At 45.1% G+C, this 24,675-nt stretch overlaps 1 protein-coding gene across 10 annotated transcripts in view; it reads left to right on the top strand.

Annotated features, from left to right (window-relative positions):
* The window catches only part of CELF4 (CUGBP, Elav-like family member 4), a 703,102-nt gene that overhangs the window by 593,572 nt on the left and 84,855 nt on the right, over positions 1-24,675 (top strand). For 7 of the 10 annotated variants that reach the window (XM_009275290.1, XM_009275281.1, XM_009275240.1 and 4 more), the window contains one exon: positions 23,992-24,120. In XM_009275290.1, the coding sequence (XP_009273565.1) occupies positions 23,992-24,120 (129 nt within the window). Of the gene's footprint in view, positions 1-601; positions 613-3,976; positions 3,993-23,991; positions 24,121-24,675 lie in introns of all 10 variants that reach the window. The other 3 variants (XM_009275248.1, XM_019470978.1, XM_009275265.1) reach the window with 2 other exon arrangements.

Below are 24,675 nucleotides of genomic sequence, written 5' to 3'. Positions count from 1 at the left end.
ACACAAGAACAATAATAAAAAGCATCTGAGATTTCCTGCACAGTCCAAGAGAGTTTGGTACTCAGCTATTCCTGAAATAGTCCACATTCCCTATAGGCTCCTTTGCAAAACCCCTGTGGGGAAATTAATTGTCTGCCTCGTATTTAACCAGTTCCCTCTCAAGAAGAGGTGTGGGCTTGCTCCATCCATGCCTCATTTTAACACGGAGCTGTAACGTCTAACAAGCAGAAGATGGGACCTATGGCCTATTGTCCAGCACCACTTTCCTTAGAAGAGACTGCATCAAACTTTCTAGAAGAAGATGCAAGAAACCTCACAGATTTTACAGACATGGGAGAATATGACCTCTTAAAGGTCTCATTGGTTCATTGAGCCTGAAGCTGAGACATCATCATGACACATGTGCTGTAAACACCTAAATAGATGAGATCTCAGCTCAAAAATCACACCTTCTGAGCTTCATTATTTAAATGTTTCTATGCCTGAAAATAATTATGCCAGACAACTATCATGAAAACAACTTCTCCTTAGCCAGGAGACGGTCTAATGGGCAGCAGTAAATTAGCGGCCATGACTTCTAGCTCCCAAGTCTAATTGTGAGGTTCCTGCCTGGTTGTTGCTTTAACTATTGCCATTTCCAAGCGAGGGTGGGATGTTTCATACATGCCGCTCTGTCTTCAGCAACGTCAGGATGAGCTTTGCCAGCTAATGATGCCTTTGCCAGGGGAATACAGGTGCAGCTCAACAGCGCATGGCTTAATGTAGACTCTGACCCATTGAGTGTGATTAAATGGGTCTCGCTTGGCTACAGCATAATATTAGACCCATTTTTTTGCACTTTGCAAAGCAAAACATTCAATTAAGGAAACAGAAACAGGAAATGAATAAACATTATATTTCTGTGGTTTTCTTCTATCAGTTCATTCAATTGGCTCTTCCTAATAAAAAAGATCCATCCAGAATCAACAGGCCTCAGGACCGATTTTCTCTTACTGTCATCAAGGGGACTCAGCTTTATTGTTAACCTTTCCATTTATTTAAAATGCCCTGGATTTCATATTCAATTTTTATGCTCCCTGTTTCTGATTGTTTCCTTGAAATGGGAACTTCAAGGACTTTGATAAATGGATTGAAAGGTTGCCTTATTTCTCTGTCACTTCTGCCTTTGCGTCCTCTGCAAAATGCTGTTTTGCAAATCATAAAGCTGGGGATTGCAGTAAGTATTCATCAGAGTAAGGCACAGAGGGCTGTAGGGGCATAACAGATTAGATAGTCCTGGTGAGGGGCCAGGATGATGATGGGAAGAACTGATGGGAAATAGTTGTGAGCTGAAATTAAGACAAAAGGACGTAGGCTGGATATCAGTGCAGTCTTTTTGTCAGTGGTACCTATTAGCTGAAAGCAATTTTCCACTGCTGTGGTCTGGAAGCCATGGAGAAGGGCCTTCAGTGGTTTTGTGAAACTCTGCTAAAGAATTCATTTACTTATTTGGAACTCTTTTACACTTTTTTTCTAGTAACTCCAACTGAAATAGTGCTGATACAGGTACATGTGAGGCTATGAGAGAGGCTGATAGTTATCCATCGCTGCACAAATTGTCATCTAAAATGCAAACGACAGCACTCGTCACCCACCACCACCCCTCTAAGATCGGACCACCATTGCTGGGGTATTCAGTACTTCTTTGAATGATGCATTGCAGACACGTGTCTTCCTCAGAACAGGTTTTCATGAAATGAGTCACAGCTAATAGATTTAAGCACCTAATCCCAATACTTTCCCCATTCAAGACACCAGCATACCCAAACAGCACCTCCCTCTAAACAGTCGAACTCAGAGCTTAGGTAACTGCAGAATGGGAAGCCTTAAGCACTAAATAGGTTATTTCTCTCCTCGATGAGCTGAAATTGGGCTTCCGTCCCCGCTGTGTTGTTGCAGTCATTGCACCGGAGCCCACACCAGGAGCACCAGGAGATCCTGTCGAACACCACAGCAGCTGGCCATTTCATAGTGGAGTCAGTCAATGAGAAACATCCTTGTGTCACCGCACAGGAGGCCCCCCTGCAGGGCAAACACCTGGGACTGCTGGCTCTCCTGCCATTCCTGTGCTCAGCTTGACCAAGACCCCCAGAGCCTCTCGCTCCCTTTTCCACCTTCTGAGCTCACCCAGCCCCACAGAGAAGAGCATCTCACAGGGACCGCTGAGCCGAGAGGTGGCTAAATCCACAGTCCCCGGCACTTCACAAGAAGCTGCTTTCTCAGAGGGTCGTGACCGCCCTTCGTTGCCAGCACTAACACAGCCGGTAGTGAGAGCGCAAAGATCTTTCAGATGATTCAAATGTGTGATTATAGCACTCGTCCCTTCACACACCTCCGTAAGGGCAGCCAGGACTCATGTTCCTTCTGGCTCTGCACTTTTCACTCCTTTTCGCTGTGTTACTATGGCAAATGAGGGAAATGTTCAGCTCCCAGCTCTGAGTCATTGCCACCCTCCCAAAAACAAATGTGTCCCGGACTGCTCTTTCACAGGATCTGTCGAGCACGCAGCCCAATATTCGCCCTAGCTTCTTAGGTGGCTACAGACTACAACTTGTAGCAGGAAGCATAAATACTATTAATAACCCTTTTTTACATGAGACCTTTTCAAACTGCAGGACCTAAAAGCACTTGATGCATTTTATTATTTACGTATTGCAAGTCCACAGCCTCCTAGGAATTTCACAGCCATCACTGATGCAGGCTGAGCTCCTTGTAACTGCAGAGCAACAGCACAGACAGACCTCAGGTTGTCCTGTCCCAAACTCATAAACGCATCATCACACAAAAGAACGAGAGGTCTTCTCCAGCACCCCAGCTACCTACTGTGCTTTGATGCACCACCAAACAACTCCAGATCTGTGCAGGCAGGACAGTGTTGAGCATTCCTGCTCACCACAGCATTGCACGTGGTGTGCAAACTTCAACTCTTCTCAGATCATTTCTCCTACCAGCAAAATGTTGGTAGCTGTTCAGCCGAGACCAGCAAATTTTTCATGCAGGCTAACGTTGCATCCAAATGGAAGTATCTGCAAGAGATTTCAGGCAGGCAGAGTGTAATCCCTTGAAGAACATGACTACCTTCTGGAGCTATGATCTCCTGTCTAGTCTGTTTGCCATTATATGCAACTGTCTGTCTGTCCATCCATCCCTTCACGTAGTCACATTTATTCTCACTATAGGTGAGCACCTACAGTTTCGTGGAAAGAGCAATGCACATTCGTTCATAGATGGCCATCTCATCTCATTTTGATGTATTTAGAAGGCAAGCCTATTCTTTTCACTTGCTTTCACTTTGAATGCTGCAGCCATCCCTGACATACCTGAGCATCTGTGACCTTTACTTGCCTATGACCATTTTCTGCCAAATATCTCCTCTGAAAGGGCTTGAATTTGTGAAGAAACCATTTGCTACAGGAACAGTGAATTTCTTTGCCTTTGTTTTCCCCGCTTGTGTGCTGGGGAGAGGCAGTGTCGGGAGGACCACTCTGCCACACCCTGGGGTTTGAGAGCAAGTGGAGCTGATCTGCACTGGGGGGAGTCTGCTTGTAAGGGAGGGAGGGAACGGGGAGACGGAGCTGTGAGAAACTGCGTCACTTCCACAACTGCTACTGCTCAGGAGAAAGGAGCAATAGAAATATATATCTGCCTGCCTATTAATTTAAATCTAGACCCAGGAAGAAGTCAACGAACTGTAATTTATGAGCTGTCAAAGCCTGAAAAATTCCTTTTGACACTGTATTTTCAGTTATTACATGCTTTCCTGCAAGACGACAGCGTAATTCTGTAGGGAGCCTTCTAGTGCACAGCACAATGGCAGAGGGCAGCGGGGGCTTTCTTATTATCTTTTCTTCCCCCTTTCTTCTCTCTCCACTCATTTCAATCATTCCCCCTTTCCTACCTTGCCACTCACCCAAACAGTAGTGAGGAAGTAAATCAGCAGCAGCCCCCATCCTGCCAGCCTTTCAGCACCTCCAAGGCAGTGCTCGGTGCTGGGCTGGATCCGGCACCATGCAGAGATTTCTGAGGACTTACTGGGTGGAGATGAGGCAGTGACCTCAACTCCACCAGAGACAAGGAAAAAATACTCTTTCACACTCTCTCTGGCATTTTAAATACTTCAGTTGGTTTCCCTCTGCCCATGCTAGGCACCCACCACTCTTTCTGGTGCACCTTTCGGTTGGGTCTCTCTCACTTGTGTTAACATTGATTGACAGCTGTCAGCCACCTCAGTTCCCCAGATGTTGGCAGTGCTGCCTGCTTGGCTCCCTGCTCCTCCATAAAGTGAACCAGAGCAGTGGAGAGTCCTGGCAGGGTCCTGGGTCACATGGGCTCTCCTGGGCGGGGGGCAGTTTCTCCTCTTTCCCAAGCCCTCCTGCAGGTTTGCTCCCTGGAAGGCAGCACCAGGCTCTTGGGATGGAGATGCCATCACACACCAGGACCTCACGTAAAGCAGAGGGTGGGGGTGGCATTTTGGTGGTAGTATTTGCCAGAGGGGAAGTCATGAAGGAGCTGCCTGCCCATGGGCGCCTGCCCGCATCTCCCTGGAGCTGTTGTGGGGACACAAGGGCTTGGGGACACAAGGGCTTGGAGAGTGATGGCAGTGGCACCGTTGCCCGGTGCCAGCTAATAGGGGAACTCAAGCTAACATCAAATGAAGCTTGACCTGAAAATGTTTCTGTTGCCTGAATCCAACCTGAAGTTTCCCTGGCATCCAGCTCATTTCCTTATCACTCAGGGACAGGAGTGGGGGAGGCATTTCACAACAAATGTCATTTATGCCTGTATTTCCAAAGCTTTCTTTTTCTTACACACAAAATTGCTTTTTAATTTGAGTTGTTGGTGGTTGTGGGATGGTTGCCTTTTTGCTTTATGTTTTTTCTTCCCAGCTTTGGTTTCTCACTTACAGCTCAGAAACCCTTTTAAGGTCTATTCTCTGTGATAGGCACTTCGCCTTGTATTTAGGGAATCACACCCACACGCTGCACGCATCCATATGCAAACACACAGACATACACACACATTTTCTGAGTGAACTGAACTCTGAATCTTGTGATTTAATATAATTTAAGCAGCCTGTGCACAGCTCTCTGGAGTCAGGATTACGGACTAGGGCTCTGAAAGCACTGTGGAAAAGTCCAGACCCAGAGGAAAGGACCATGATTTCTGCTGGGTTGCACTGCAAGGCGAACGGTCACAACTCCCAGAGTCTATTCCAGCCTATGTTCCTCTTAACTTCACTGTGCCTCAGTTTCCCCAATCCTGAATTGGGGCTAAGACCTCCACCTACTACTGCTTGGACAACATTGAATGAATATGTTAGAGCAGCATTATAGCTATGCTGTTATTACTGTGATAACATGTTCTTTCAGAATTGGATCTCAAAACAACCAAGGCCAAAATTCCCCTGGATTGCAGATGGAGAGATGAAAAAATGAAAACAAAGAGTTTTGCCCAGAACTACTCTCACATTTAAGAGCAGAAACAGGGAGATAAAGGCCTTCTCTTGAATGTAAGACCACTACCTAGGGAGCTGGGGACAAATTGCTGCATCTTACCCATGAGTGGATTATTGATGGGCAAAATTTCAGTGTTTTTGTTAAAATTCAGGAAAGCCTGCACCAAATCCTTCAAGCCCCTGTTCTCTGGGTCCTAGCCTCCACTCAGACAAGGTGCATGCTGCTACCTGAAAGAAAGACAGGGCCAGTAGCTGCCTGTAAGACCAAAGACCACCATATCACCCAGGGCTAGACCTTCCTCAGTCAGGGACAAAGTGGCTGGAAGAGGCCAAAAATTAGTCAGGGTAATAGTCAATAGTTAAACAGTGGAACAGTCAAAGCAGGGTTCAGTGCATGTTCCCTGACTTTCTTTTGGTTAACATTACATATGCTAAATAAATGTCATCCCAACTGGGACCTGGGCTTTGTTTCTAGCTCAGAGAAATGTTCAGGGAAGCTGAATGATAAGAATCCTATTGCCTTACATTGCTTCCCCATGCAGGGAAATCTCTGAGTGCATTCAATACGATTACTTCTGCTCCCAGGAAAAAGATGTTGAGGTGGGGAAAGGAAAAAACTGTCCTGAGTTTCCCCTTGCATGAAGCACTCTTCAGAACTGTGACTTTGTTCTCCTTTAGTTGCTGGTCTCTCCAGCTCTCACACTCTCTGTGGGACTAGCTTGTAGAGGCTATTTCATCCCAGGCTCCTGCAGACATAATAATGGTAAGGACATGATGGAGAAGAACAGGGTCCTTCTTGTGGTAGCTGAACCACTGTATTTGCAAAGGTAATGTCTACATCTGCATAGCAAACACAACCTGTGAATGAACCAGCCTTTAGCAATAAGCTGTAATAACCGAGAGCAAAGAACAGACATAATTGAGGACCATGCCCAGCTTTTGTGACAATATGTGGAGAACATGGCCTATACTTAGGAAAATACAATATTCCTTAAATGCCAGTGTTAGAGGACTGTGCTGCAACAGAGGTGAAGGCCTGCTGTTCCAGCCAGTGAGAAGGAACAATGCCAGAGGCAAGGGAAGGGAGGAGAGGGGCTATGTGTCTTTGAGATCCTATCTTCCCCTTGGCAAAACTGACTGATTGAGTTTTCCTTATCAGTAGAAGCTATCATGAGCTGCAAAGGTTGGATCTCTAGAATTGGAACTTCCTTGTAGTTCCTGCTGAGTACAGCATTCAAGAGGGCGGACATTAAATGGATTAAGAAGTGGGTAATGGACAAATCTCAAAATGCAGTTGTCAAAGAGAAAGCATGATATAGTGAGGGTCTTTGCAGCAGGGTTTTGCACAGATCAGTACCAGCTCTGATGCTAGTCAGCATTGTCATGAATGATGTGGAATGATATTTAATATCCTGGCTGATAAAATCTGTGGATAACACAAAATGGAAAATTGTAAGGATGGGACTCTGATACAGAGTCATCTGAGTCACGTAGGTCACTCTGAACGAGCTTTGGCTGTCTGAGGCATTATGTGCGTGTTTCTGCAGAACCAAATCTAAGCTGACTCATGGAGGAATAAGGCTAAAAACCAGGCCTAAAGAATGAGGGGTTATGTTTCATAAGACAGCGACCTAGAAAAGTACCTAGGCAATGACCTAGAAAAGTGGTTAGCACGGCTGAGGAAGTCAACACTAGCTCCCAGCATGGTGGTGGGCAAAACCATCTAATGGGACCTCTTGCTGTATAAACAAGGAAACTGGACGACAAAGATGATTTTTCAGTAGGTAGCGTTGGTGCAGGAGTGCTCTGGCAAACTGATCCCAGCCTGGTGTTCACCTTTTGAAAACTGTAAAAGATTTTGAAGAGACCTGTATAAATGAAACAGATGCCTCAAAGTCTCAGGCTTAAAGAGTTGTGCTCATCCTTGCCTGAGAGAGCTCCAAGAGACTGGGGTCTTTATGGAAGTATCTTTTCTGGGAAAAAAGCCTATATACTAAGGAGTGATTTAATCAGCTGGAGAGAGGCTGAACTTTTCTCTGAAACTTTTCTAATTTGAACGCAGTGCCAAACACATTAAAGTGAGAAGTCAGAGTCAGGCTCTTGTCACAAGAGGATGCGCATCAAAGCAGACTATGATGCTGATGGTTGCTCTGCCCGTTGTCCTCATAGTGAGATGACCCCTCTCCGGGACGCAGATTTGAGCCAAAACACAACCTATGGAGATAGCTGCAGGGCAGCAGCAGAATCGCTTAGGCATGGCAGCTTGACTATGGTATGGGAAGCTCCTGGGGGCAGCTCTGTGGGCATCTCCAGTACACAGGGGGAGAGACCAGATCACTGAAAATCCCTTTTTGATGATAAGCCCTGTGAGCCTCTGACTAGCCTGGGGTCAAGGGGGTTTGGGGAGGAAGAAGGGGCCATTGCTACTAGTTTTTTTCTTGCACAATGTCCATATTTGCTTCCTGACTGATGCTGCAGATGACTGGAGAGGGTCTTTAGCATAGGGAGCATGCCGAGACCACGCGCTGGCTCTCTGTGTCAATGTTATCGCTCGCTGTCACATTTTGAAAGAGGAAGCAAGTCTGTGCCACGCACGCAGAGAACAAAGCCCTCGCGGAGCCGAGTGAGAGTTACAACTTGTCAGCATGTCTCTCAGCCTGCCAAGGGCCAAACATGAAACACAAAAAAGGCCTCAAATGAGGGGAAAAGGGGAAAATAATAGCACAGTGAGCTCTCAAGCTCAGAAAAGGCTTGCTATAAAACAGCACCTTCGCTCTCTGTCTCTCTCTGTGTCTCTGGGTCCTTGCTACTGATGAAGGGAAAAGATGACTCCCCTTAGCACAGTTACAGTACTGTTGCAGTAATAGCAACCACAGCCGGGTTCAGATCTGGCTTGCACAGCCCTGCTTTCTCCACACACCCCAAAAAGCAGTGTTAGCCAAAAAGCATTATTAGTGGTGATGAAGTTTGTGGTGGAAAGAGCCTGCTGAGGGTTATGTTTTCCCATGTGGACAGTGAAGCTCCAGTAGCTGGAAATTCACCTGAGACTCAGATTTTACCCTGAATCAGGAAATGAATTTCTCCAGGTACTAATCTCGGGTAGGAATGGCATAACTGTTTTTTATATTTGCTGATCTGGCCATAGCTGTGTTGGTGGGAGAAATAATTCTATCATTGCATGGTGTATGCCTGTATTATTGATTTACACCTTCTAAAGACCTTGTTTCAGGAAGCTTTGCAGATTTAGGCTCACTGATCATTTGGTCCAGGTGTATAATTTTCTGTTTCAAGTACTTTTGGCATTGATAATGTACCATGGCAAGAGAAAGACAATAGTATGGTCACCACTGTGCAGGGGTAAGACAAAGGACCAACCTCAGTCCACTTCTGTAAAAATAGAGATGCATCTATACAAAGTGAGTGGAGAAAATTGACTGAAAACAGGAGACCAGCATCCCCACTTCGTACGGACTCAGTCCTATACTGCCAGTTGTTGTTAACATAGTTGGTAGCATATGCATCCTTCAGGTTCTCCATTCTAATTAAAATTAGATGAAGCAGAGTGCTGACAATAAATTTCTTAACAACTATTTGTCTTGTTCCCATCATGGCATTGTGCTGCATCTCCTTCTTCTAGTACCCAAACTCACAAGATATTGAGTTCCCTCTTGTAAGAGACACCTGCTGTTAATCTTCTGTGTAGACTAAGAGATGCCCCTCCTCTTCCAGTTGTTGTATGGAAGTGCATGATCACTGGTCCCCAGCTCTGCCTGTTCGCTCTCCTTCATGAGTTGCATAGCACAGGGTCTCAGGTATGAGCTTGGGAATGGCACATGTAGGATCAAGTTGTGGTTTAAAACCAAGATTTTATCCAACTCTTGGATGAGCAAGGAGACAAGTTCATTAAGCCTGAAGAAAAACAAAAGGACAATAATGGTCCTTCAGGGAGTGCAGGACCACTCAGCAATACCACTTTTACAGAAGCAGAGCCTTAAGTCAGTCAGTAAGAGCTAATAGGTAGTGTTGGGCTGAGCTGTGAAGAATTTAAAAAGACCAGTGGAAAGAAGGAACTGAGCAAGGAGACAGGCAAGGCAAGATTTGGCCCTGAGCACTCCCATCTCTCTGCATGCTGTGGAAGAAAATGGTGGAGAAAAGCTCTGCTGGTGCAAGCCACGGATATGTCATACACGTCCACTACAGCCAATGCATGTTTGCTGTGAGTTCAGACAACAGCAGCCAAGATCAGAATTGTGGGACTGTCCCCACAAGCCTGCCAGACAAGGGCTGACTAAACTGTGTGAGTGGAGAGGTCCCGTGCCTTCTCCTGGCCGAGCTCACCCCTGAAATGTACCTGCAAACAGAGCTACCAGCAATGCCAGCGCCTGGAGTAAACTGCCTCTGCAGCAGGAGGCTGTTTATGAACTATTCTTTACTGCTGGCATAGCACCCGGCTCATTTTCACCTTTCTTAAAGGTTAACCTCATTTCCCTCTATTAGTTGGTTTTAGCGAATGCCATTCGGCATGGCAGTTAAAGAGCTCTGTCAGCAGATGGAAATGACAGTGGCATTTAAAGCCAGTCGGAGGTGAGAGTTGGGGTGGTGGGAGGGTGAGTGGAAGAAATAATCTTCAATAAAACGTTTGCAGGGGGATGCTAAGTGACATCAAAAGAGTCTCACTTTCCCCAGTGAGAGGAGAGAACTTCGCTCAATGCGGTGAGTGGGATGGGTCTCTCCTGAGTTTGAAACCAGCCCAAATCCAGGGAGACAAAGTGCCTGGGGGGCTCCAGAGCAGGGCACAGGGTGTCCCATGTCTATGGGTAACTTCTTTCTGGGTCCATCAGGCCTTGCTTCCAGCCAAGTGTGTGCTGAATATTGTTTTCACTAAAGGAAGATTCCTCTGTGAGTGTGTTGATTATAAATTTTATGGCAATCCCTGCGTCACACGCTGCCATTGCTGCCTGGCATTTCAGGCCACACTGTCCGGTCGCAGTTTTCCTGCATTCCCTCACTGCTCTGCACTTCTGTTTTAAAACCTGGGGTCAGGCTTGCAGGAAAGTCTTCCATTCAGAGGAAGGATGAGTTTTGCTTGTGCTGGAGATTTCATAGGGTTTTGGTTTTTCTTTTCCTTATTGCAAGAGTGGCGAAAGGAGGCTAAAAAAAGAGGCCAAATCAGGGATATACATACAGACCCCCAAACCCTAGCACACAAAAGGTGTGATCGGCATCATTCGGGCTCTGCTGTCTTTCTGCTCCGTCCTCACCAGACCTCCCCTGGCACGGGTGTAATATGCCGTTCTGCATCAGGGAGAATCTGCAATACCCAGCAGCAGTATAGACATACTGAGCAGCACTTCAGCAAATTGATGGTCTGATCCAAAGCCTGCAAGACTCCATGGCACTCTTTTTCATTAACTTCAATAAGCTTCAGCTCTAACCCTGAATCCCCGATGTTTATTTCAAGCACTGGTGTAGCATCACTGGAATATAATGTTCCTTCGCATACGCACCTTGGAATAATGGTCTAAATGAGTATGTGGATAAGTCAACCTAGATCCTGCCAGGCGGCATCCTGAAGCAGACCCATTCATTTCCTGGGTCATTTGTTGAGTTGGCCAAAGCATTTCAAAGGAACGGCTATCTAGCCGAAGGTGTAGTTTTGTAAAAGGCAAAACGTTCCCATGGAAAAGGTCCATTTCAATGAGATTTTTGCCAGGGGACATTTTTTTTTAAATTAATGCATCGAGCTCTCATTTCAGGAGGTACAAACCTGTCATTTTAACAGGATCTTTTTGATTAATTTTGTTTCAAGTCTGTATTGTATTAAACCACTAAGAACATAACAGCTTCCGTTTTGGGTTAGACCAAAGGTTTGTCTAGTCCAGCATCCTCTGCTCCAGCAGTGCCCGTTAGAAAGAGTAAGAACAGAGCTTTTATAAAGAGTGACCCTTCCCTTAATATTCTCCAGCTTCCAGCAGACAGAGGTTTAGTGACTATGATAGATTTTCATCTGGATCTTCATGTTTAATAGCAGTGAGTGGACACAACCACCACTAATCTGTCTCATTCTCCTTGGAGCTAATTTATGACTTTTGCATTCAGCAACATCTCATGGCAGAAACGTCTTTCATTTATTCATATAGTGTGTGAAAATGTACTCTCTTTTGTCTGGCTGAAAACCAAAGCCATTCTGCTTTATATATTTTATGTTTTGAGGTTATTAAGACAAAGTCTTTTTATTCCTCTGAGACAATACCCTGTAACATTTCACAACTGAAGAATTTCCATTTCACAAGAACTTTGGCCTCTCCAATTCAAAGTGGAAGCACATTTTTTGAGACATCAGTATTTCCCATAGAAAGAAAATTCCGTTTTTCATCCAGTTACAGTCATTTCATTATATCAGTGTAATTGAAGGTGACAGCAACAAAAATAATAATAGAAAAAAAACCAACAACAAAAAAATCTACTTAAGCACCCTGGGAAGAACTGGAGAAAATGAAAGAAAGTTTCACAACAGCATCTTTTTCCTCCCAGCTGGGCTAGGCGAGTCACAAGGACAGATTAGGGGGATCAGTCACCCCAGCCTCATCACACTGGCACTGTATCATGCCCCCACCTTATAGTTTAAATGCCTATAAGGCAGATGGTATTCCATATAAGAGAGGAGTTCAATTCTCACCTTCATTTTTACCTATAAAATCCCCAGACTGGGACTTCCACCTAGATAAAGTGGGACTGGTTTAAGCAAAGATACACCGTCTTTTTAAGTGATCTGCCTTGTGGGGAAAAAACATCACTTTTAAGGTCTCCTTGCAGTCAGTGGGATGTCTGAAGGATTAAATGGGTGGATCCCTTTTAAGTTCAGATCTTGAACTAATCACCTGTAAATGGGCATATGCACTGCGTGCCCAGCTCCCCTGCTCACATCCATAAGCAAATCCTTACGGGATTTCAGCTCTTCCTCTGTAAAGCAGGGTGAAATTATATTTCTATTTCTAACCTCCTTATTTTTCTGCTTATAGTTACAGGCAGAACTGTCTCTTTCCATGCTTACATACACAGCCTGGCACATTCCACTTTTGATTTTAGCTGCAAATTCCAGGTACAAGTGTCAAACAAATAATACACAAAACTTCTGTGTGAAATACGGCTTCATAACTGAAGTGATCATTAGGCCCAGAGCTGTATGATGTAGGAAAGGTGTTATTGAGACCTATGAGACATGCTGCTTGGATTTCTTTATTATTATTGTATTCTTTTGCCTCTCCTTCATTTTCTTTGTTTGTAGACGAGGGGATGGAGAGGAAGAAAGCCAGCAAGTTTATAAAAGCAAGAGAGAAAGGAGTTGAGGCATTTTGTGGAGATCTTTAATGACATTCTGTATAATTTGAAAGTGGGGAGGGAAGAGGGGAGAGAAAAAGGGAATTAGCAAAAAAACTGGCAAAAGAAAAGTGGAATGTGGAGAGAAGCGTGTGGATGAATTTTAATGCAATCAGAAAGCTGTAATAATGGTAATAAAGGAATATATTCAGACGTCAAGAGAGGGAGAAGGGAACAGGACCCGCGACGCCAGAATTTAAATTAGACATAGGCGTATAATTCTCTTTTCTCCCCCCCGCCCTTTCTTCAAATGAAGGAAATGGAATTTTTAAGCACAGTGAAAGAGGGATTAACAATTGGCAGGTTTTCAGCCCTTTGTCTTTTGGTGAATCCCATTTAATCACCGTCTTTAATATTAAGGAGGCTGTGGCCGTGCAGGGCTGTCTCAGGCTTGGGGGAAAAGAGATGATATACAGAGGAAAAGAGAGATAGCACTTAGGTTCAGGCAATTGTGAGGAAGTGTTTCAATTACCTCCACTGAAGTCTTTAAAAACTGAAGTTTAATTTGATCTGAAATGTCGTCACAGCTCCTGCAAGAGAAAATATGTCCTTCCCACCCCGCTTTCTGCCCATGTCTTTGCTGTTCCAACAGTCCTCGGTGCTCAAGGCTGGAGTGCTACCATGGATTAATGTCCTGGCCTTCTAGGCTTCTGGAAAGGGTTTCAAAGTCCCGACAGGTCACCAGTGAGATAAGTTTAGGAACTGAAACTTATTTTCCTGACATACCAGCCTTGACACCACTGACCCTGCGGAGTTTGTCAAGAAGCTTCTAAGCTTTGCTCTGCATGAGCATGAAAACCAAACGGCCCTTCAGGCTCAGCCTTATGTGGCCACAGAGTGAAAAGGGGATGTTACACATAGGAATTACGATGTGTTAAATTCCCCAGAACCAAAGGCTGTAGGAGTTGTATTCAAATCTGAGCTGTCTCCGAAAGATGAGTGTAAAAGCGTGATGTAATTCAGTGTTCGTTTGAGGTGTCATTTGATAGTACAAGACAGTCTTCTCTTTCACCTCCTTCTGCAGGAAATCCATCAAGATGGGCCAGGGAAACATCCGTAGATTTGCAGGAGGAAAAAGACCAAACAGTAATGGAAAATCCTGCAAAGTTTAGTTAGAGCACAGCTGCGTGCCTCCACACTTTGATGCTGGGTTTCCTTAGGTGCTTTTCTCCCATGAACATTTCCACAGGTGTTCCTGGGAAATGGGAACTGTAAGCACAGGCTGCTAATATCTAGGGAAAGAGGCAAGATTTTTTTTTCATGATTGGAAGGCTGATTTGATTTCAGATAGTCTTCCTATTGTGGAGGGATGGTGAAGAGAATGTGTGTGTTTGGGTTATACATTGAATTTGAAAAGGTCAGATTTTGACTCTTGAGTCTTTTCATAAAAAGCATCAACTCATGAATCTTTCACAGAAATATTCCAGTTGGGTGTTTCAGATAATGAATAAACTTGGAAGAATTATGATCTGCCAGGCACAAATCAGGCAGAGTCTTTGTGCTTTGCATGACACCAGGTTTTAGACTGCTCTCACCACCAGCTTTCCTAAGCAAGGGCTAAAGGACCCCTACTAATAAAGTGGGTCATTGCGAGTTGTTTTCCCAGCTCAATATCAAACACCATAAAACCTGCCATTTAAGATTTGCACAGGGAATAGCATCTCTTGGCAATGGACAGTTGTGACGGTGCTGTTCAGCAAGTCAGAACTACTGATATTTGTCTTGGGGTTATAATATTCTCAGCTGTACAAGGACATTCTGCCGTTGAAAGAATCATTTAGGCTATGTCTTCATAGCAGGGCTTGCTTGGCCTGCTCTCCAAGTTTTGTCCATAACCTACATTGTATCTGCACAGGGGAAGCCTGAGTGTGCTTTCATCTGAATTGTCCAGATGAGGCTGTAGGTTTAAGGTTGGATTTCACTTCAGTGCAGGTAGACAGCAGGTCTTGCCACAGGAGCACAGGCCAGCCAAGCCCAGACAGCATTCATCCTCCTGGTCTGAACTTTCTTCTCCATCTCTGTCCATTTCTGTCCTAGCTCTTCACTTTAGCCATTCTGTTCATATGCCTGCTCTCCCAAACAATTTCTTGACATGGTTTAGCAGCTGCTGCACTCTTCCAGTTCCCTGTCAAGCAGGTCTCTCTGCTCAGGACGATAAGACTGTAGTATGGATGAGGACCCTGAAAGTAGAGAATAGGCCCAGACACATTTAATTTAAAAACATAAACTTAGACTTTGGTTTCACCAGTTGGCAACATGTTAAATTTCTTTCCAGTTGCTCATAGGGCCAACAGCAGCCAACATCTGTTTTCTCTTGGACACATGTACCTAAACCACTGTGGCACTGTCTTTAGGGATCACACCATTGCAGGACATGAAAATCTCTCCCTGGAAGACGACTCCAAGATCCACAGTCATTGTCGTTCGCAAAAGCAGGGCTTTCCATTCAAAACTAAACCCTACCTTGACTTACCCCCACCATGGAGTCCTCTTGCATGAACAAGGAGTTGGGGAAGCTCCAGCCACTTAAATCTGATTGATAGAAATCGTCAGAGGATTCAGCCATAGATCTGACCACCAGCCTGCCAGGTGCCTTCCATTATTACTGCCAGAGCTCCCTGTATTCCTGTGTTGTAGCAAACACCAAGCAATGCCCAGTTTTGCTTGGTGCAAGCACCAATTATTCTTTTTGCAGATGGGGAAACTGAGGCTGCCTTTTGCACTGGGTAATTTATGTAGCCCATATTTCCACTGAGGCAGCTGTCCTTGGCAGAGATGTATTGTAAGTATTTAGTAACAGTAACTACATGGTCATCCACCTCTCTGGTACCAGGAATAACAAATCACACTAAGGGAAAAGTGATTTTGCCTTCCATGATATCCAGAGCATGGCTTGAGACAGGACCCAGAAGTCCCAAATACCAGTATAAGGTGTACAGACAGAAGCTCTGGCCAAGCTCTTGCATAACCTCATGGGTCCACTCTTCCATAACTGGGTCAGGAGTGATTTCCACTCTTCCAAAACAAGAGCTAGGACCTGTCAGTTGCAAATAGTTTGTGGCATGTGCAAAATAAACAAAAGGAAGCAGTTCTTAACACAATGCATGATTAAGCTGCAGGACGTCTTGCTGCAGGATGTGGTGAATGCTCACAGTTTACATGGGTTCAAAAGCCCACTGAACAATTACATCAAAGAAAGACACTTCAAAAACTATTACATATGAAAAAAATGCTTCAGACTCCAGGTGTCCCTGGAGAACACTGGAGAATAGGAGAGTATTTTGGGGGGTTAACAAAATTGCTTACCCTGTTCTTATACTCTTTCCTAGACATCCGCAATTGGCCATTGACAGAGGCAGCACACTGAGTCAGACAGTCTCTCGTACAGCTGTTCTTTCACTCTGTATACAGGATCCATGTCCAAGTCAAGGCCTAGAGTGCAGCCAAGCAATTAAATAAGAACAATCCTTCAAACTAAGTTTTTCAGATGCAACAGTGGAGAGTAATGCACCTGTGGGATGAAGCTTTCTTCTTTGTGCAGGAGAATTATGCTCCCACACCTGGGCTTATATTCATTTGCACTTGTCCCCATCACACAGCTGTTCAGATTAGCTGTTATTCTCTCTAGCCCGGGTGTCTCAAAGCCTCTGTCTCCAGCAGTTGGAGACCGGCAGCTGTGCAATCATATCTGCTAAAGTATGGGATATAAAGAATCTGTTAAGTAAAACCAAACCAGGGAGGGAGGAGGGGAAGAGATCAGCACAAAGAAATCACTCCTGCTAAGATGTGATTAGGGATGCCCCACAACACCCAGCTGCAAGGAACAGGTGAACTTAGCAAACATTTCAAAGCCTGCAGCAGAATTAGCCCCTTGTGGGTGTTGTTTGATATGGGGAGGGGGAGTGAAAAGGGGGGAATTAGGAGCCTGTGCAAGTGGAAGGAGGGTTTGGTTGCTATTGTTTGGTGTTAGGTAGCAGTAGGTTTCTGTTTTTTCCAGAGTGGGTTGGGTTTTTGGCGGTGGTTGTTGGGTTTTTTTTCCCCGTCCTAATTTTTGAAACACCTCCATTTTACAAGGTTCATGTATTTTCCAGCAAGGTACCATGGAGAAGATAATTAGCTAATTTACAATTAGCTACAACAGAATTCGTAATCGCTTCCCCTGTGGAAAGGGCTGTAATCATCATCATGGAGCTGTAGGACTGCTGTGAAAATGGCAATAGGACTGCGCAGCCCAGGCCCCAGGAAATGCCCTGCTTTTAGCCTATTGATCTGCCTGATTAGCAGGGGTTGAGGGGAGTGGCAGGGCACTCTGGCTCCAGAGTGGGGCCAGTTTGAGCTTGCAGATTTGAATTCAGAGCTCAACCCAAACTTTCATAATGTTTGGGGCACCTGTGGCTCACCCCTTCGCTCTATAGCTCCTCCTTTCTTCTTTGCCTGAGGAGGATACCTTGTCTATGATTGATTGTCCAAAAAAAACCCAGGTTTATAGCTCTTTTTCACCACTGTGACTTTGGCAGATTCTTGATCCCACTGTATGGACTTGGGGGTACTGGTGGATGAAAAGCTGGACATGAGCCAGCAACGTGCGCTCGCAGGCCAGAAGGCCAATCGTATCCTGGGCTGCATCCCAAGAAGCGTGGCCAGCAGGTGGAGGGAGGTGATTCTGCCCCTCCACTCTGCTCTGCTGAGACCCCACCTGGAGTACTGCATCCAGCTCTGGAGCCCTCAGCATAAGAAAGACACCTGTTGGATCAGGTCCAGAGGAGGGTCACGAAAATGATCAGGGGGATGGAATACCTCTCCTATGAAGAAAGGCTGAGATAGTTGGGGTTCTTCAGCCTGAAGAAGAGAAGGCTCCGGGAATACCTTATTGCGGCCTTTCAATACTTAAAGGAGGCTTATGAGAAAGATGGGCGCAGACGTTCTAATAGGGCCTGTAGCGATAGGACAAGGGGTAATGGTTTTAAACTAAAAGAGGCCAGATTCGGACTAGACTTAAGGAAGACATTTTTTACCGTGAGGGGGGTGAAGCACTGGCACAGGTTGCCCAGAGAGGTGGTGGATGCCCCATCCCTGGAAACATTCCAGGTCAGGTTGGACGGGGCTCCGAGCAACCTGATCTAGTTGAAGATGTCCTTGCTCATTGCAGGTGGGTTGGACTGAATGACCTTTAAAAGTCCCTCCCAACTCAAACCATTCTGTGGTTCTGTATGGTTCTATGATGGACAACCTTAGCACCGCCTCCTCTGCCCTCTCTGCTGAGGACCAGTCAGGAGAGCGGGCAAGGAAGATCTGCTCTGCTTCTTGCATCCTTTCTGGTAGATGTGCCATTTGGTCTTATGCACCGGCATTTTCTTCTTACCCACACCTGCAGAGAAAACTTCTCTAGGCTGCTCATTTGTTCTGTCATGGTGTCAAGGAGATGAGATAAGCTTAAAGGCCTTCCCAGTGCCTGGACCAAGGCACTGCAGCTGGCCCTTCACTGTGTGTGCAAGCAATATTTGGGGAGGAGGGGAATAGCAGCAGGGACAAATAATTATTAGCTATATAAATAATGGAATTAATTAGCATCTGGTTTCTGAAACAAAACCATACAGCAACCGGGTCTTGATCCTTAGAAAGCTAAAGGCATCAAGTAACATCAGAAAGCTGCTCTGGTGAATACCATGCGCATACAGAAGATGCTTGTTCCCATACAGAAATATGCAAATGCCAGTTTTGTTCTTGCACGAAGAAGCACACACACTATCCGTGTGTGATGCCCTGGCAATGAACTCGGGATGAAATAGGGAGGCTTACAGGAATAAGGGGGTTTGTGGCTAGTAGGGACCATAGTGATCTTCTGGTTCACCCTCCTAATTAGCCTGGGCCACGAGGGTGGTAGATCTGTCCCTCTTTATTTCCAAGGCCTTGGATGAGATGTTCTAGATGGAAAGCTAGCTTACGCTTTCCTGATACAAGGAATCAACCTCTTTGTTTTGCATGAGGAATAAAAGAACACAACTGTATTTATATACTCTTATCTAAATGTACCCGCACACACACACATACATTAGTGAGAGCTATCTGGATAAACACAAACCCGTGTCATGTCTCTCTGTGAGTGACCCTAATTTTCCCCTAGTCCCTCCACAATTGCTGTGATCCTTGTTCTTGTCCTCTTGCTCCACAGAGGGTCAAACATCCTGCATCTCATTGTCCCTTCTGTCTCTTTAATTAGTGCCCGTCCTCCCCCTTCTTCCCCTCGTTCACGTGTCCCCCCTTCCCATCTCCTCTCAGCACTTGGTTTGCAACGCTCTATTATTTCACCTTTCACGCGTGCCGCCTCCTTCTCCTGGGCCAGTCTGACACCTCTGCCTTACGCTTATCATAGAAACATAACATTTAAATACAAATAGAACAGGGAATAATTTAACCCCTATTTGCACTCGGGAAGGTGCTGAGGCTTTGAATAAACACAGATGGGGAGATTTATAGACGCTGTATATTTATCTGACAAGTTACATTTCTTCACCACTGTGCCTTGCAGCCAGCTTTTCCTGACGGGCGCAAGCCTCTGCAGCTGGCAGAGTGGCCAAGAAGAGGGGAGCCTGGTTTCATGGGGATACTGGAAATGTCACCAAGGGGACATCTCTGAGGACTCTGGTTTGCCATTGCTGTGGCCTTTCTCTCCCTACCTGGAAGGGAGAGGAGGGAGGAACAGTGAGTGCTGGCTCCTCTTTTTTGTTGATGGCAAAATGGGGTAGACTTGGCTTGAATTTAATTTTCAATATTATGGGAGTGCCCCAGGTCACTTATGGTGAGGACTTTTTGATGCACCAGCAGAAACCTCCTTGGCTTTTCTGGGCACCACAGCACAGAGAAATAGCCATCCACGGTTATTTCCATGGGCCAAGCAGGCATGATGGACTCAGGTTGTGGGGAAAGACTGATAATGGGGTGAACACTGATGAGGGAAAAAAAAAGTGTGGAGAAGAGGTTTACATGGACACCACATTCAGTCCCCACGCTGCAGGGCAGTGTCACTGCTCAGACTGCAGCTGTTAAGGACTGCCTCTATAGCGAGGCTAGCGAGATTTCTTCACTAACATGTAATATTTGGGCGTGAGATAGAAACTGAAACTGTCACTTTGGTGTGTGTAATAGACAGACATTTGGACAGGCCCTTCGTGCAAAAGCAAAGGGAAGATGCTCAGATGTGCATCATACTTGATGCATGGCCATGTGTGGCCTTGAGGAAGCTGCATACAATAGGTTTTCATCTCACCTGTCTTTAGACATGCTAAGTAAGCTCACTGTCTTGATTTCCCTCATAGGGAGGAGGTAAAGGCTGCTCCTCATGGCTGCCCACCTCTGTTGTGTAAGACAGGATGGTACTGTGAGGTACCACTCCCTCTCCCGTGGCCATGGGCCAGCTCAGGTTGGAGCACACAGTCATGCCCACAGCTCATGCTGGGGGCATCCCAGATCATGGGCTCATGCCCTGCCTTATTTTGTCCTTCTCTTCTGCCCCTGGACAGTGGTATTTCTGTTCTCCTTGACTGTGTGTTCAATTTGCCCTGGGGCCCAGGTCTTAGGGGGCTTGGGCTGAATGTTTTTTACCCCTCAGTCCCACAATCTGAAATGGGGATGATAGCATCAAGCTTGGCAATGGAGGTCACGGGGGACTGAGTCTGCACAGTGCTCTGAAATTCAGATGTGGGTCCTGAGACACATAGATTTGGGATACTGTCTCACTGAAAGAGGGGGAAGCATGGGACTCAGTGGGGTGGTATGGGTCGACCATGAGTGGTAGGGATGGACCCTACACCCTACAGACAGGCAGAGCTCAGGGACAGCTTGATCTAGTGACTGCTCCAGGTTTGTGTGCAGCCTAAACCTCTGGTTTCTGTAGGATGCAGAGTGGCCTGAGCAATGGTACAGCAAGGTAATGCCCTCCATTCTCATTTGAGGACACTGGAAAAGTCTGGTGGGGAGCACCTGTGGTGTGCACACATGCTCAGACACACCCCACTGACACCAGCACATCCCCTCTTCATTTTATTCTGGCAGTCTCTTGGCCTTGTTCGGACTTATATACAAAGCAGAAGTAGTTGCCCCTGTGCATGGCATGTCAGCTTTTTGTTTGGAGCCTGGAAGACCAGCGTATGGGGACACTCAGTGTGTTAAGAGGCTCGTATAAGCCCGTTAGAGGATAAACTCATTAGCCAAGACCTGGAATGTGCTGAATGGTCGCAGCTGCTGGACCCTTCCCTCTCTCTTCCCACCCGAGATGTGTGAGGGCCATTGTTAAAACACGCTGCTGAGCTCCCTGGCAGGGCTGGGACGTGAAAGGTAAATGCAGCACTTTGTTAGAAGAACCTCTCAGAGAAAAAAACTTGTTAAACTGACTCATTTTTTATCAGCCAAGTGTATGATTGTGTAGATTTCTGAGAGAGCAGATGTGACAAACAATTCCCCTGACAACCCAAGACAGTTTTTCAGGAGGGATACAGGGCGCTGATTTGGAGATGGGGCTGGAGGTGATGTCCAGGCAGCACTGAGCCCTAGCTGACCATGGGGGACCCCTTCATGCCACCTTCCCTGGAGTGGCTGGACCAGCAACCCCTGAGGAAGGTGGTCCTCACCTTTAGCAGAGCCTGTTCCTGGTGGTCTGATGGCCACCTTGTGGGCAGCTCCCCAAAGCCCCACATCTTCTGCCAGCCAGGTCTGGGCATCACCACTTCTAGTATCCTGCAGAGATGCAGAAAAGGGGGCTAAAATAAAATAAAATAAAATAAAATATAAAATTAAGTGGTTCCTAAAACACCTGGGTTTAGCTTTGCATAAACGAAGCCAGACAAGGCAGTTTCAGGCCAGTTCCACACTAGAGAGTTTTGCTGACAGAGGAGGGATGTGATTTTTTTTTAATGATACATTTATATTAGCAAAAAGCCTGGTGAAAATACAGTTACACAGCTATAGGAGTGCTTTTGCTGATGCAGCTTATTTCAAACAGGGGAAACTGTGTAAAGTACAATATAACAGACGCTTCTTCTGTGCTGGAAGTATTTACTAGACACAAACTTTCTAGGCAAAGCCTCTTGCCGGTGGTGTTCCCAGTTCATTCCAACTGCTCTGCCCCCTTCCTAAAATATCTCCCATCTTCCAGGACAGCTGGTCTCATTCGCTGGGTGGGTTTTCCTCCAATATCTGGACAACCATTGGAGTTTGGACTGACCTCTTTCTCCAAGGCTTTGTCTAGCCCTAGACTGAAAGATGCCCCACAGAGCACCCGCTCAACTTCAGTAGCTGCCTCTCTAAATCTTATACGTCGCCTCTGAGAGTCTCTTTTGCAGGTCAGTTTGGCCATCAAGAAAACAAACCTTTCAGATGTCCAAAGCACCTTCTTTTGAGGTGGGGACACCTACATGGTGTTAGTTAGGGCTTTGTGCATCATTAAAGCCTGAACTTTATGTTGCCAGCGAAGACTTTGAAAAGTCCCTTTGTTCAATCAATTCCAACATAAAGTAGGCATATTTCTTGCTTCTAACATGTCTTTTGGAAGGCTATCCCCATTTTTTTTCCACTGTCAGAAATGCACAGGTACCCTCCTCAACTTATTTTTCCTACCATTTCAGCAGCCTAACTGAAGGCAACATAACTTCTCTTTTTCTGTGGGCAGTACACTTTTTGCTCACGTGGATAACTCCACTGAAGGATTGAAAGCTCCTAATATCCTCACTCAATATCCACTGCATGAAAAGTTATCCTCATCCAAGGCTATAAAGTAATTTGCCAATTTGCAGGTGCATATTGGAGAGGGGAATTTTGATCAAACACTGGTTGAAGCAGAACAGATTGTCTACACCAGTGATTTCTCCGTGAACAAAAGTGACATAAATAGCCCAATTAGTCAGCCAGAAAAGAGTTGTTGCAAACCAATGTTTTGTTCAGCTTTAGGTTAACATGTGCATTAAAAATAAATAAATAAATAAATCAAACTATTTATTTATTTATTTACATATATTTATTCAAATTGGTTACATCTGCTCTGTAAACTGCTCTGAGAAAAACTCTTGGTTCACACATTTACATAGTGTTTAATGAATGATAAATAAGACGTTTATGAATCATGTGCAAATGGCCTGTTTACATACACAATGTAAACTATGTAAATTTCTTTTTTTTTTTCTTGGTGTACTGTTACTAGTCTCTGAACGTAAACCTGATCTAGAGGCACCACTCGGTGCCCTCTGAGATGTTTCTACCAACTCAGCAATCATTAGTTTGGTGTGTTTTCACCAACAATTTCTGAAGGTGTTTCATTCTGGACTGAAGATCTCTATACTTGGTATAAGTCCAAGTATAAATAGCCTTCCTCATTCAAAATACAATTATGTACTAGCAGATCACATCCTGCTTTGACACGAAATACCAACTGCTTGAGCTATCTCAGATATTAGTAATCATATCAGTTAACTTTATGTTTCAAAAAACAATAGATGTTTCAAAAACTTTGGGCTTATTTCAAATGAACTTCAAAAGCATATTAAAAAACTCATCCAAACTTGTAGGTATGTGTCTGTGAGTGGGTATGAATGACAAATATCCTTTTACAGACTGTGGCTTCCGTTATATCCTGATTTAAAACAGCTTATGTTAAACATTTTTTTCCTGCAACTTATTTAGTATTGTGAGGGCTACTACCTTATGTGATTTTTCATTTGGACTTTATTTCTGTGTACTATCTTTATCCACATTCCTTTTGGATCGCAGTCTGAACAATGTTGTCATCTCAGTTACTGAAAGCTGACTGCAAAAATTGATCAGAAAAAGCTGATTTGGAAGACTTCAATGCCTAGATTTTTAGAAGCAGTTAAAGATTTTATATATAACCAAACCTTTTTGGTTTGTTTTTGTTTTGTTGGGTTTTTTTTTAATTGCCAAATTATTCTCAAGTACTCCTTGAAAGTCAGATGTTATTAAGGTTTTTTGAGCCAGCCACCTGAAATGACTAGCAGCTTCTGAAATATGTCAGCTCAATGAAATCACCATTTGTTTTCATGTGATACTGAGCCATCTTGGCTTTCACATTCCTCCTGAAATATGGTAAGCATCTCTTTATTTTGTTCCAGAAGACAGAAAACTCTTTGTGGGCATGCTCAATAAGCAGCAGTCAGAAGATGATGTGCGCAGGCTATTCGAGGCGTTTGGCAACATTGAGGAGTGCACAATCCTTCGGGGACCCGATGGCAACAGCAAAGGTAAGGTGATGGCTTGTGGCACACTCTGGCTTTAGTGTCAAGCTAGACCCGGTCTCAGTGTACGTATCATTTTCTGGTGTGAGAAAGTCACTAGGTAGCCTCCAGGACAGCATCTCCTACATTAGGAGGGGTCACATTTGCCAAGGGAGGCCACTTCTTTGCTGGTCACTGTCTGCTTGTGCATGAGAGGAAAAAGGTGATTGCACTTAAAAACACATGCCCCGCAATGAGCTATGTCTCACCGTGTGAAAATTGATGCCTATTGCTGTTTGCTTGCAGGGCAGAGCCTCCCCTCTGAATACAGGGCCTTTACATTCACTCAAGATGTGCTCTCCCCACCCTGTTGAACAGGTCAATTCTTTCTTTAAACGAAGCCAAGGTTGCTACTTTATATCTTGACTCACCCGCTCCACCACCGTGTCTGCTTGTTTCCCACCCACCAGCCCCAGGTCTTCCCCTTCTTCAGTTGAACTTTGCATAGATACACACCAGCCATTGATCATAATTGCAAGGGTACAGGTGCTGATTTAAACATTACACTCAGTAGACATTTAC

The sequence above is a fragment of the Aptenodytes forsteri genome, unplaced genomic scaffold (assembly GCF_000699145.1).
Source record: "Aptenodytes forsteri isolate BGI_AS27 unplaced genomic scaffold, ASM69914v1 Scaffold266, whole genome shotgun sequence".
Lineage (NCBI taxonomy): Eukaryota > Metazoa > Chordata > Aves > Sphenisciformes > Spheniscidae > Aptenodytes > Aptenodytes forsteri.
The sequence above is the reverse complement of the archived record's forward strand: the minus strand, read 5'-3'. Positions and strand labels throughout refer to the sequence as shown.